The sequence below is a fragment of the Rhipicephalus sanguineus genome, chromosome 4 (assembly GCF_013339695.2).
Source record: "Rhipicephalus sanguineus isolate Rsan-2018 chromosome 4, BIME_Rsan_1.4, whole genome shotgun sequence".
Lineage (NCBI taxonomy): Eukaryota > Metazoa > Arthropoda > Arachnida > Ixodida > Ixodidae > Rhipicephalus > Rhipicephalus sanguineus.
Window position 1 is genome coordinate 14,931,226 of NC_051179.1, and position 13,380 is coordinate 14,944,605.

Below are 13,380 nucleotides of genomic sequence, written 5' to 3' on the forward strand. Positions count from 1 at the left end.
TGACAACTCAAAATATTTTTATTTCAAATGAACAATACCGCGCTTTGAATGGCACTGATTTCAACAAGTAGTCTCTTTTGACAGGTATCAAGTACAATTATGCAACTTTGGCATCCGAAAACACAAACAAACAAGATGCTGCAATAACGACCAGTGTAAAGTCTACTAGACAAGACAAGTAAACATAGAAAATAAAAAGTGACTGGCTGTCACATTATCTGGAGTCTTCGCAGATGTTGGACAGCATACCTAAATTAAACTAAATAACAGTAAATGGCTTATAGAACCCAACTTATAGTCTGATATAAAAAGTTATGCAGGGCTCAGCGGCACCAAGAAATTCTGCTGGTCAGTCTGCATAACTGAAAAACTAATTAAAAAAAAAAAAGCAGCCATTGTGCTGACGACAGGGCTCCATTTAGGTTCGGTCATGTTGCATATGACATGATGAGGCATTTAACTAGCACAAAAGCTTTTACGCAATATTTTTCAAGTTACGTTTTTTAAACAGTGTGCAGGGTTACTAGGCAGCTCGAAATACATGTGGCAACGATGTGCTGTCAAATGCAGCTTGCATTCAATAAAGCTAAGTGCCTGCTGGGATTTAATCCAATGGGCAACAACTCTGCAACACAAACAGGCCACCCGAATGATCATAAACTAAGAGTGCCAAATGACGGGACAAGTAAGATAAATACATGGGCCCACATGTTGCCATAACTGTTCTGTCATTTAGTGCTCCGCCAAAAGTTTCAGTGCAATAACATAAAGTTTAAACCTTTCTGATTTTTAAAATCTTGCTATGATGTATGAGAAGCTACAATATATCTTGTTTTTCTGAGTAACATTACGCAGTTTTAGCTTAAACTCTCATATATGCATCATAATGTTCCTTATCAACCAGTTTGCTTTAACGAGTTGATGCAAAGCAAAAAGGCAGGAAAATGTTTCACAATATTAATGAGAAACAAGAAGGTGAAACCATAAGCGCTTATGTAACTGAATGAAGTAAGTTTACTCGAGTATGTCTAATGCTAAACCAAAAGCCGTAGCAGATGACTTGTCTAAACGCTGTGCGTTGTGTGCACAAGGTGCACAAATCAGGTTACTAGTACACTGTAAAGAACAAGACTGGTGTCGAGCTTACAGCACAAGTCAGTACAAACATTCAAAATCAATCATCAGCCCAAATTGCACTGCTGGCTTCTTTGACAAGAATTGTATTCAGCCTTCCATGACCTGAGGGATGGCTTTTTCTTTTTCTTTCTGCTGCACCAGCCAATTGGCTGTGAATAAGGCATGGGGTGACCAGCCGAACCTTTCATCAGCATCTCAGCTGATGCCTCACCAGAAGCTACCGCGGCGATCTTGTTGGGTGCAAGACTCGTTGCTCAGGATTCCCATACTTGCTGCAAATGAAAGCGGTGTGCCTGCACAATCGGTCGATGGGCCCGTTTCTCGCCTCCAAAGAATCCACTGTCAATCCATGAACAAGGTGCTCAGGGGTCATTCCTTGAGGCCTCAGCCAGGTTGTGTTCTAGGCACACTCGCTGTCAGCCACTTGGTGGTGAATGCTTCCACATCCTCCATGTTTATGCCTGCATTGAGAGGTTGCAAGAGTCTCGGCATATGGAGGGCGTCTTACGTGCCTACAGCACAAATCAACAATTTTCCTTCAACATGCCACACGGTGTGTGATCAATGCAAGTTTGAGATCGATAGGCAAATGCCACCAAGCCTTCCACAGCTGCCTAGGTATGCGTAGCAATGGCAAACATGAGCAAACCGCAAAAGTTATGTACTACTCAAGGTTCTCCAAATGTGCATACATCAGTCTCGTATTGTTATCAAAGTGGTCAACTACTTTGACACTATACCACGTGCTTCGAATGAAGAAACCCAAAAGCAGTGGCGGAAGTTATGCGGCTTCTGGGCTAGCACATAAAACACCACTAGCTTTAACAGCGACAGCGATAAGCTCCTAGTGCAGCATAAGGTGGTACGAAGCTTGCCTGCAGAGCTGGCGAGTGCAGTTGCATTGGGAGGCAGGCCGCCCACCATGCCGGGTGGTCCAGAACACACAAGTAGCGTCACGAGAGGCCGGTCAGCTGGGTGCCCCCCTCGGGGGCACTGCTTCTCCAGGTGGTGGCAGCACTCGAGGATTTGGAACAGCTCCCTGCAGCAATCACACACACACTTCAGAGAGTTGTCACTGCAAAACATTCCTTATGCTGTGCACTATGTTGTCTGATGGGGTTTCATTCCACCAAATATGTTAAGAGGACTACTTTAGGGAATACTATAGAAGAGGATTGTCCATTAGTGCTTGTTGTTCAGATTTATGTCACAGACAAAGTAAGCTTTAGCACAAGCTGCAGATGGGACTACAGTCCATGCACCAGTTAGTTGATCTAGTGTGCAGGAATAAAGCCAGATGTGCTGGACTGCTACAACTGTTGGGTAACAGGTAAGTTCTCAGACACACTACTGCAGTTATTACACGATGCAGAGCTGTATGCTTCTCTCAACTTTTTGCTGATTCAGCTCTGCAGCAAAGATTTAGCAATACAAAAAGACTGCTACTACTAGTAGAGAGGAGCTTAAAAATGTAACTTGTGAGCTCATACTTTGCATTAGAATCCTAAAGCCACCCGGCCCCTTCAGACGATACGACATGCATAAACCTGTGAACCCTAGATTTATTACAAACCCTGCAGACATGATACAGGTTGTGGTGAGAGGAGGAATAGCACTTATTTTGCCTTAAAATTTGTCCTGAGAACATGCCTTTTGCAGGATATATAAACACTTTATTAACATGACTCATCATTACACATGAGAAATTCTGAAAAGCACATGCAGATCACCACAGGCTATTTTTACGTTATAGGCCTTTTCATCGACTCTACTGTTGTGGATTTCGCTGTCTTAAAGAACCAGTTTGAGTAAACTTCCTTGTAGCAAATTCATACCTGTGCCCTTTCGCCGTCAGAACCCTCACTACAATATTTCTTTTTATAAAACTTGTTAACATCTATAAAATTGTAAAACAAGACCAAATTTATAAAAGTTACAGAAAATTCAGGGAAGTAGGCAACATTTCACTTCAGAAGGGTTTGACTATATACTGGGCTGTCAATATCCAAGTATTTATAGCCGCTATGTACTATGAAAAGCATGAAAACAATTTTAAGAGGCGTTACAGAAGGGAATCATTGTAATATAAAATTGAGAAAAAGCTAAAGCCAAGAACATTGTTTATATTAGGATTGAATGGTGAACAACTGCGAAGCCTAACTTAGTAATGTGCCTGGGTGACAAGAGAGTGCACAGAAAAGAAGAAAATAACAATGACAAATGTTCTCCTCATGCTGGCTGTAGTATCGGTACATTTTTTTCAGACACAATACTGGTATTGCTACTACAGCCTTCACAAGCACTTTCTATGTGGTTGCAATGCACAGTAAAACAGAAGCTAACAAGGGATACAGACCAAGCTTCTTTCTCCTTGCGTTTTGGGTACTTCATGGGAGACAGAGAGAGGCGCTCATGGCTCTTTTGAGAACGCACATATCTGCACAAAGGCATGGTGAGAATGAGGCAAAGAAAAACATAATCTGGCACTAAATAGACAAAACAACTTTAAGGAGCCATTGTGAATTAATCTTGCGCTGCAAAATTATTTTTCATTCAGTAATTAGTACATCAGACACGTGCTAAGCTATATTTAGAAATCTTTCAGAACTGAAAAATCACAATTTTCGGAAATAGTAACGGCAAGACCAAAAAAGTAGATCTAATGACTGGCTGGTGTAAGGGCTGTGTGTGCTCCTACCATCAGCATTAAAAAAGTTGCAAAAGAAATCATATAAAAGAAAAAGATATGCTAGAAGAACAATGGAAAGATACTGGCACACTAATCTTGCTTAGAGGCCTACCCGAGTCAGCTTTTTTAGGTCACACTTGGCGATCTTGATGCCATTAATACATTATTGTTTCATTAAAAAAAATGAAGGCACGTACAAAGGTTTGCCAGTGTCACATGCTCCCTTTCAAGTGCACTGCTAGGATTTTCAACATACTAGTAACACAGCTTCCTAACAGTTTCCCAGCGAGGCTGTAGTGAGCACACTGCTACAGATGCTGCATACCTGCTTCCTCTGCGCAGCTCCCCCTCGAGCCAACGGATTGACTCGCGCGCTCCAACGCTTTCCCGTTTCAGCAGGTCCAGGCATGCGATCACTGAAAGCAGACAAGGGCTCGAAGAATTGGATTTCGCTAGCAGCAAAGTGCTTCTGACATGGAGTCTTTGCTCTTATATAAAATGATGTATCCAAGTGACTTAGAGGTTCAAAATGCAAAAAAAAAAAAAGATGGTTGATCCCTCTGTCATAGGAATCGGTATAACACGAAAGTGTAACGTGTCGCCATAGAAGTAGTTGATTGCTTTAGTGCATTGGTATATCGGAGCTTGTATAATGTCTATTGTTGTTTGGAAGATGTAGCACCGCCTGATGTGGATGTGCTCACGTTGACGTCTAGTGCACATCTCCGTACCGACGACTAACGCCCATGATCATGATTTAACGCTTGTGGTAGCTGAAGTTCTTAACATATAAGTGGACGCTGCATATGGTGAATGCCGTGCAAATATGGCATTAACAAGCACATAATAAACACTGATACTCGATATGCACTCCTCCAGAGCGTCGTGAAAAGCAAAGAGAAACGCTACTAGCGTCGTGTCTTCCCTGAAGCCTGGCAGTTAATTCCCACAGGGTGAGCGGGGAACGCGGTGCGACAGCCAGGCGAGCGCCAGAGAGCTATTTCTCGATATGGATGGATGCTATGAGTGAGGCTAGGGCTAAAGCCACCACCTCGCAGTGTGTTAAACGAAATTACACTTTTATTGAAAACGTGCTGAATGGGATGGTCGCAGCAACAGCACGTTTTTTTTTTTTTTTTCGAGCCTGGTGGCACGCATGTCACCACCCCGTTATAAAGGGGACGCTCATAGCATTCGTCCATCCATCCATGCAAGAGCACCGCAAGAGGAAAGTGTGAAAGATAAAAGGCACATACACGTAGCCTCCGTTTTGTGTTTGGAGGTAGCTCAGTGGGCTAAACGGCCGTCAGCCATCGTCACAGACCAAGGGTCATGGGTTCGACTCCTGTCAACGGAACTTTTTCTTATAGTTTTTTTTTTCTTTGCCACTGTATGGCATTCATTTTGCTGGCGTACATGTATTTCCGTGACGGAAATACGGGATGAAAATCTTGGTGGACCCAGGCATAAAACACTTTCGCGTTAAAAAATACTTCCCAGTGTCTCTGTATATAAAGCATTGCATATCAGAATAGTCCGCCCCAATGGGCAGATTATGTCATAGAAGCATGTTTATGAAATAAACAAATATGAAACACCTCACACATCACTTGCCATGGACAGGTAACAGTTTCTAGCAGTCCTGCAGGAGAGCCATACCTGCAGTCAGATTTTTCTTCTCTTACTTGCATGAGACAGGAAATGAGCAACACAGTTTGCGTTACTCAGCAACACAGTGCACCTTAGGTATGATGTCATGTTTGACTCATCCTTGTGGCATGATCACCATCAATTACGCCATTTGCACATCCCGACCCCATGATGCATGCGTGCATGCATGAGTGCGCGGGCACACACACACACACACACACACACACACACACACACACACACACACACACACACACACACACACACACACACACACACACACACACACACACACACACACACACACACACACAAGAGAAAAGTAAAAATGAAACTGACCGTGTGAGGGCACCACAAGCACAAAGCGTCGGGAGGCCACGAGGCGTCGCAAGTGAACCAGGCGTGTGCAGAGCACCTGTGTGTGCGGCACCAGGAAGGGCGGTGGTGCAGCCTGCCTGCCCGCCTGGCCCAGCTGCCCCTCCAGGTCCCGCACCTCCTGCTCCAGCCAAAGGTGGGCCATGCTGCGCATCACCCGCTTGCGCTTCTCGTCACCACCTCCTCCTCCTCCCTCACCACCCACCACGAGGACATCCTGCACACAGAGTGCACATAAACTTCAGTCGTGGAGTACACAACTTGTTTGTGCCAGTTATGCGAAGCGGTCAGCTGACTCTCTGCTTTCCCACTGTGACTGCACTTTACCTCTCAGTGTTGCTACAAGTGGCCACCTTGCTGGAGGTACCACCATGTTTAACAGGATGTTCAATGCATTCCATCAGAAGTGGCAAAAGCATAGCTTTCTCCTTCCTTGTTTCTTTGCACACATGATTCATATGCAAACGCTGCAGGACACACACTGTTCCAACATTAATGGAAGATTTCCTTGCACTTTTGCCATTATAGGTCACGGTAATTTAAGTGCAATCTGGAGTTTCAGAATGACTAATAACTTCCTGAAGCAGGATTGTGAGTTGGGCTAATTGGTGGATTTTCATCGTGTTATCTATATATGTTCTTTCTTTTTCGAAAATAAATTTAGTAGCGAGTTCAGCGCTGCGTCCGTGTCTTCTACTGTCTGTAATCTAACGCTGTTAGTTATTCCACAAAGCTTAAGAACTACTGACAGATTCAACACAGCTGTGGGGCCACTGCCTGGAGTAGCAACAATTATTTGCTTGTAAAGTATAGCTCTACGACTATGTTTAGCAGAGCATACCTGCAATGAAGGTGCTGTCCATGCAGATGCAGACTACCCGCAGTGGTAGCTTAGCATGTGAGGTGTCGTGCCGCTGAGTTTGAGGGCTGGGCACAGCGGCCGCATTTCGATGGGGGTGAAATGCAAAAGAACACCTGTGTGCTTAGGTTTAAGCAGTGGTGTAGCCAGGGGGTGGACCACCGTGCCCGTGCCCCCTCCCTCTGCCCCCCGAAGTTGTTTTCTACCATGGGATACAGAGGTCAATGTGACACTCGACCACACTTCCTGCCCACACCCCATGTCGGATCAAGGGCATAAAAATTTCTGCCTACGCCACTGGGTTTAAGTGCATGTTAAATAACCCCAGGAGGTCGAAAATAATTTGGAGTCCCCCACTATAAAGTACCTCAAAATCATATTACGGTTTCGGCATGTAAAGCCCCAACAATTGATACTTCGCAAATAGCGCACACTTTCAAAACACCTGCAAGTTGGCTTTCCAGAGAGAAAGTTTTCCACACAGACCTTCTCGTTGTGGAACTGCTTTTCTAGCTCTAAGCAAGTTCACCCACCAACATTCCAGGAAAGGTGCAGGAGCACCACAAAGGCTTTTCAAAACACACTGCAGGAATGTCACGCCTCACTGTGACTTCCCCATGTACTGAGAGAAAGGAGGAACGAAAGAGAGGGATTAGTGGTGAATGGAAAAATATAGTTTGCCTGCTTGTCTGTGGTCGAGGCTATCCGTGTGGAAAACAAACTTGCTTGCACATGAGCAGTAACTATTTTGCAAGCTGTCACTTATTATTATTACAGATGCAGACTGCAAGTTGCTTTTGATGAAAGTAATGAACATGTTCCCTCATCTTCTGCTTGCGATCAGAAAATGAGGAAAAGAAAGGTAATAATATTCGCCGAGGCATTAAGGTATCAGGTTTTATACTATCTATGCTGTTATCACAAGCCGTTATGGAGATCTTTGTATCATACTACTGATGATGCTGGGATATTATGTTTGTTCTATAGGCTGTGCTGCAGAAGAAAAAAAAAAAGCAAAACAATCACAGGCAAGTAGTATCCACGTCAGAGTAAACCCAGAATAATCCAAAATTTGCTTGTCAAGTAAGCTTATACTAGGGGGTGGCGCCACCTAGGATGTTTGTGTTGTCCAACTGGCTCAAACCGGCAAGATAAAAAGTATAGGGAATAAAATGAAGGCAACAAAATCAGTAGCGCGGGACTGAATGACGACAAAGCTGAATTTTACTATCCTTTTTTGGATATTAGCTGCCGGTCGTATTCCTGACTTTGCCTTTTTTTTCTAACAATTTAAAAAAAAGTATATATATTTGAATGTCTCACCCCTTTATTTAAAATAATTTTGTTCAAATATTCACTTCACCCCGTCACAGAATGTGGGTGGATAACGCTCAGGAAGACGAGCGTCCTCAGGAAAAGTCGCAACCTGCCTTCAAAATGCACGATAAGCGACGGCCGCCGGCGACACGCCTACAAACGCGCGAACGGCGCGACCGTCCCGCCACCTGTCGATCGGCGTACGAACCGCTACGACGCCCGAGGTCACGTGGCCTATGCGACCAAAATGGCGGAAACAACATCGACGTCTGCTACTGCTGCTACAACTGGAACGGGCGAAACCGCTACTTCTAAAACAGACGAAATGAACGATCCTTCGAAGCGCGAAACGTTGCTCGAGAACGCAATCGGTTCCACGGAGAAGATATTACAGCTGCGCGAGAGCTTCAACGAGCTAATCGAGAACGGACTGCTCGAGCTGGCGCGCGTTCGCTATTCGACCGGCAACAAATCCGTGTCCGCTTTGCAGCTCAACATGGGCGAAGTCGAAGCGCTGCGGACGGTGCGAAGTAAATTCGACGACCCCGACCAACGCTACCCGAGCTTCGAACTGCTACATCCAGACAGCACGGCAAGTACAACAAACAAGGAAGGCGAAGTCCGCCAACGCCGACAGGCAGAGGAGTCCTCGACCGAGGTGGTGGAGTCGCCTTCTCAGCGCCCCACAAGCCCCAGCGACCCGCTGCGCTGGTTCGGCGTGCTCGTTCCTCAGTCGCTGCGGCGCTCGCAAAAGTACTTCGTAAGCGCGCTCGAGGTCGTCGTGGACGTGGCGAACGAGCAGTTCCGCCTTGTAGCCGCCTTGGACGCCTACCGTACCAGCCAACCGGCAGCTACAGTGAGCGAGGCTGAACCGTGAGCATGCCTCCAGCAGGCGAGAACGTCAGGAACGGAGGCTTGTTCGGTCATGGCGCGGTCAAGCACACGTCTTACAGTGAGAAAGCGACGTCAAGTTGCGTGAGGCAGCGATTGATAAGGACAACAATTCTCCGGAATTCTGTAAAGATTTCGTGCTACGGACGCGGTTATCTCATTCTGGTGGACCTTCTGTAAGGAGTGTTGGGGTCTCCCATTTGTGCATTAAACGAACGAAAACTTACAAAAGAGTTCGTTTTGTCTTGACTGATAAAACTTGTTGAGTTGATGTCTATTTGTTTGCAATTTGAAAGATCAAACATTCGAGCTCCATTCTTGGATGTCTGAGGGAGCTACAATGTAAATCAGCATATCAAAATAATCTGGAATCAGAACTGTATGCAAGAAAACAAGAATGTATGGCCCAAACCCATTTTAACAAGTGTTATGGTGTGTCAAACATTTGTGTGTGAGTCGATATACGAATGTTCAACATATCCAACTTCTCTTCAAATGGGTCTAGAACACCCCTCCTTATTTTCTTGCAGAAAGTTCTCATTCAGATTATCAGGACTGCATCACCCCTGATTTGAGCCCAGCAGACTTCTTCATGTTCCCAAACCTCAAGAAAAGTCAGAAAGGTAATTTCGATGGTGTTCCCACCATCCAACGAGGTGTCACAGAGTTTCTGATCTGAGAGAGGTCATGACAGCCGACTTGCAGCGTGGTAATCGCGTTGTAATCGGTCCATTGACGCCAAAGAAAACTATTTTAAAGAATTTACTATGTACCGATCGGATCAATAAATACTTTTCAACAAGGCAAATACTATGTTGACGTGGATTGTTGAAATAGCATTCCAAAAACCTCGTAGTGCATGTTTCATGCCAAGGAAATGCTTAGCTTGAGAGGCAAACACATTTCAGTGCTTCGCATATTGTTAGCCCAAATCAAATCACCTGCCACCGAGAACACCTGTGTGACATAGCCTTTGCAGTGCCCATCCTTTACTGCCTGACAGCTGGCACAGTGCAGCGAAGCCTGGCAAGAACGGAACTTGCGTCGTTCTCAAGGGTAACGTCCTGAAGTTTTTTTTTTCCATGTACATCAAAATGAAACTCGTACATGGCATTTTACTCCGCCTTCTAATGCACTGCAATGTTCCTTTCTATCATGAGTAGTTTGAGTGCTACCGTAAAATCGCAAGCAAGTGCCCCCCCCCCCCCCCCCCCCCCCCCCAGTTGGACTAGATTGGGATGGGGGTTGGGGGGAGGTCCTCGCTCGATTGCATACCATAATTCAAAATGGCGACAGAAGAGCCTCTAAGAAGGCTCACCTGTGCTTCTAATGAAATGCTTTATTGAATACACATGCATTTACTGTTTTTACTGAACAGGAAGGAATCCCCATGTGAAATTTCATGTGTTATGACAAGGGAAGAAAAGCGTTCTTTACATGTTCCCGACATTTTGTGACAACTCGGAATGCAACCCCGAGGCACCACACAGTAAAAGTACTAAGAAATCGTGCAGATATCTAAAGGCTCTCAGAACTTGGGTTCCTAGGAACCGCTGCTGCAGAATTCTGTAGCGGAGAAAAGGTTGAAAAAAAAAAAAATGCCAGGAGGAGGGGGCGCTTGCTCGATCATTGGTGCATATTTCAAATCTCCCAAAAAGGGGAAGGGGGTGCTTGCTCAGGTAGTGGTGCTTGCTTGGGATTTGACGGTAGCGATTAATTGTACAGTACAGCGGACATTCTACGTCATTGGGCTCTAGTTCCAGAACGTCCTACTGGTGGCATAAATCATGTACTACACTTACCTTAACTTCTTGACAACTAAAGCATTTCCGTGCATAATGTTGACATTTTACAGGTTCTCAAGCATTGTCCTTTCACTCTTGACATAAAATGTTATTTGCCTATAGTGTCCCTTCAACACTTCTTGAACATGGTCAGAAATTACTGCCAATCGGCAGTCGAGGAACACGTGAGCTAAACATTATAGTGCAGCATGCGGCAGGGAATTTACAATTAAGTTAGGTTGTGTCAAATAAACCTTGTAAGTAAGCGTTGAGGTTCATGTGCTTCTTTTACTGGCCCTTTGCCTTTTGCACTGCTTGAATTTCAAGTATGTCCTACTAAATTGCCCAGGCATCCAGTTTAGCTGCATTTATTTATTATTGTACAGACGGGTCCACTGTTAAAGGGAACACTTGCGTGTAGGGCATGTTTGTATTTTGCTCTCTTGCAAAACATAGTGGCATAGATTTGCATAAGACTACTGGTGGTTGACAGTTCTGCCTCTTTTTGACAGACTCGTGCAGTGCATGAGCAATGTTTCCCTGTCCACTTCCTGTTAGAGGGCCAGCAAAATGAAAGGTGCTCATTGGAGTGTTCCCTTTAATAGTGGACCGTACTGTACATTGGGTCGTTTTAGTTGTTTCATCATTCACACACTATAGAATTACAACAACATGCCTGTGATCACAGCGAAGGTGATCCATGCATCCAAAGCAAAAGAGAAAAGGAAGCGCTTAAGGTCATGACGTGCACTGACGTATGAACATAGCTTCTTGCACTGGCGCTCACTGCACTGAAGAGCTAAAGCGACTCCGCTTGTCAGTTGACTTGCATGCCTTACACAATGTCACAGCTTTACAAGTCACCAATTACTAGATTGGCAGCATACAACGCAGCTATGGCATATTATGGTGTCCTAAAAGAGAAACCTCGAGATAAATACTGTCGTGCAGCTCAGATAAACAAGGAGCACGTTGTAACACAGGCAGACGACACTCGCTGTCCACCGGAGCTTTAGTTGACGTAGACTGGACATATCCAATCAGATCGGTCGCCGGTGCTACGTATAACGGAACACTTCTAAGTGGAATGGAACTTGAGAAATTGAAAACTCGTTCGGCTGAGCAGCTGCTATCTGTTTAAGGCCTTGTAACAAATTAAACACTTGACGCAGTGCTTAATTTGGTCAGCACATTATCCTTGAGACTTGCTTTACTGGCTCAATATGTTTGTACAAAATCGTTTCGGGGTTCCTTTTATTAAGTAAAAGGTGCTCGACAAAATGGTCCTGTTCAGCCCTTCCGAAAGCGTAGAAGAAGTGCATCAATGAAAAAGGAAAGCCACTTGCATTGCTTAATGACATTGGTGATGAAGTCCCATTGGTCATTATCGGCACCTTGGGCTGGAACTGGCTATGGGTGTACTGCAACCCAGATCCTGGTCTCTCGGATAGCCACTGCCCAAAGCGCACCAGGTACACAAGGCGTAGCTGCGCACAGGGATATGACACACCATAAAGGGCAGCTTAGTAGCTCACTAAATGAGTGCTGCTTATCTTAATCCACAATTACCTGCTGCAAACCAGCACTGCACAAAGAATTCACACTTTGCTTTCACATAAACAATGTTACTTCCCCCAGCACCAACAAGCGGTACAGCATAAACTGTACCTAGAAACAAACAAAAGCTCTGTCTGCATTATGTAGTACTTACATGGCAAACATTTTTTTACACATGTCACAATTAGCAATAGTCACAATACTAGTGGCAGAACTGAATGCAAATTTGCTGCACTGCATTCAAAGTCTCAACAAGAAAGTCTGTTTGACCAGCATAGCTACGTTGTTACTGTTGTGAGGATTTATGCATTGGTGGGGGAGAATACCTGACTATTTGTGAAGGCTATTGCATTGCCACAACAATTACGCACCAACGATTTATACATGCCCTACCAACAGCGCCCTTGAAAGAGATGGACACATCAAATTATGCTCCCCCTTCTCATACTGTGTGTCTGTGCGTGTATATGTATACACCTCTCACAGAGACACAGTGGTGTATCAACTAGCTAATGCGTGGGAGTACGAACCCCTTCGTAATACAGTAAAACCTCATTAATTCGAACTCTGTTATTTCGAAATCCCGCTTAATTTGAAGGATTTCTGCGGTCCCATATTTTGAAATGTAAATTTGAGTAGATAATTTGAAGCGGCGGTCAGTACCAGCCCGGTTAATTTGAAAACATTGAGTGCCATCTGCCAATTCTCAATCCCGATTTCGCCGCTAATCCGCGGAAACGACGGCTGTTCGGAGTCACAAGGCAATGCACTGTAGCAATGCTAACGAGTAACAGGTGAAGCATCCCAGCCTCGCAGCTGCAAGCACAAAAAACGAAAAAAAAAACCCGAAAAAAAAAAAACCAGTCTCGTGGTCAATTGAAATGGGCGCCTGTGGAAATGACGTGCTTTACTGCAACACAGCAGTGACACGCGGGCAGCATGTTGCATGTTTCTCGCAACGTCAGCACGTGTTGATTTACCCATTCTTTCTGGGAAAATAAAGGACGGTCTGACGGAATTCGTGATGTATGCGAACCTCTGATTGGCGGTTGCTCCGGCAATTAGCAGCTGTCACCTATCCTGCTCCTCGCTGCTGATGCTGCGAGGAGCAGGTGACATGC

General features: G+C 44.9%; 2 protein-coding genes across 3 annotated transcripts in view; one reads left to right on the forward strand and one right to left on the reverse strand.

Moving 5' to 3' along the window:
• Positions 1 to 13,380, reverse strand: part of LOC119389454 (nonsense-mediated mRNA decay factor SMG5) — a 57,885-nt gene continuing 44,505 nt past the window's right edge. For both annotated transcript variants that reach the window (XM_049414431.1, XM_049414432.1), the window contains exons 16-21: positions 12,049 to 12,189; positions 5,816 to 6,068; positions 4,152 to 4,242; positions 3,494 to 3,574; positions 2,013 to 2,176; positions 1 to 1,598 (exon numbers count right to left, since the gene is read on the reverse strand). In XM_049414431.1, the coding sequence (XP_049270388.1) occupies positions 1,522 to 1,598; positions 2,013 to 2,176; positions 3,494 to 3,574; positions 4,152 to 4,242; positions 5,816 to 6,068; positions 12,049 to 12,189 (807 nt within the window). In that variant the 3' untranslated portion in view covers positions 1 to 1,521. The remainder of the gene's footprint in view (positions 1,599 to 2,012; positions 2,177 to 3,493; positions 3,575 to 4,151; positions 4,243 to 5,815; positions 6,069 to 12,048; positions 12,190 to 13,380) is intronic.
• On the forward strand, positions 8,255 to 9,384 carry LOC119389455 (coiled-coil domain-containing protein 115). The gene has a single exon (XM_037656727.2). The coding sequence runs from the start codon at positions 8,275 to 8,277 to the stop codon at positions 8,902 to 8,904; it is 630 nt and encodes a 209-aa protein (XP_037512655.1). The 5' UTR covers positions 8,255 to 8,274; the 3' UTR covers positions 8,905 to 9,384.

What these genes read in the sequence shown, in the direction of transcription:
- LOC119389455 (XM_037656727.2), top strand. Translation starts at nt 8,275, where the DNA reads ATGGCGGAAACAACATCGACGTCTGCTACTGCTGCTACAACTGGAACG.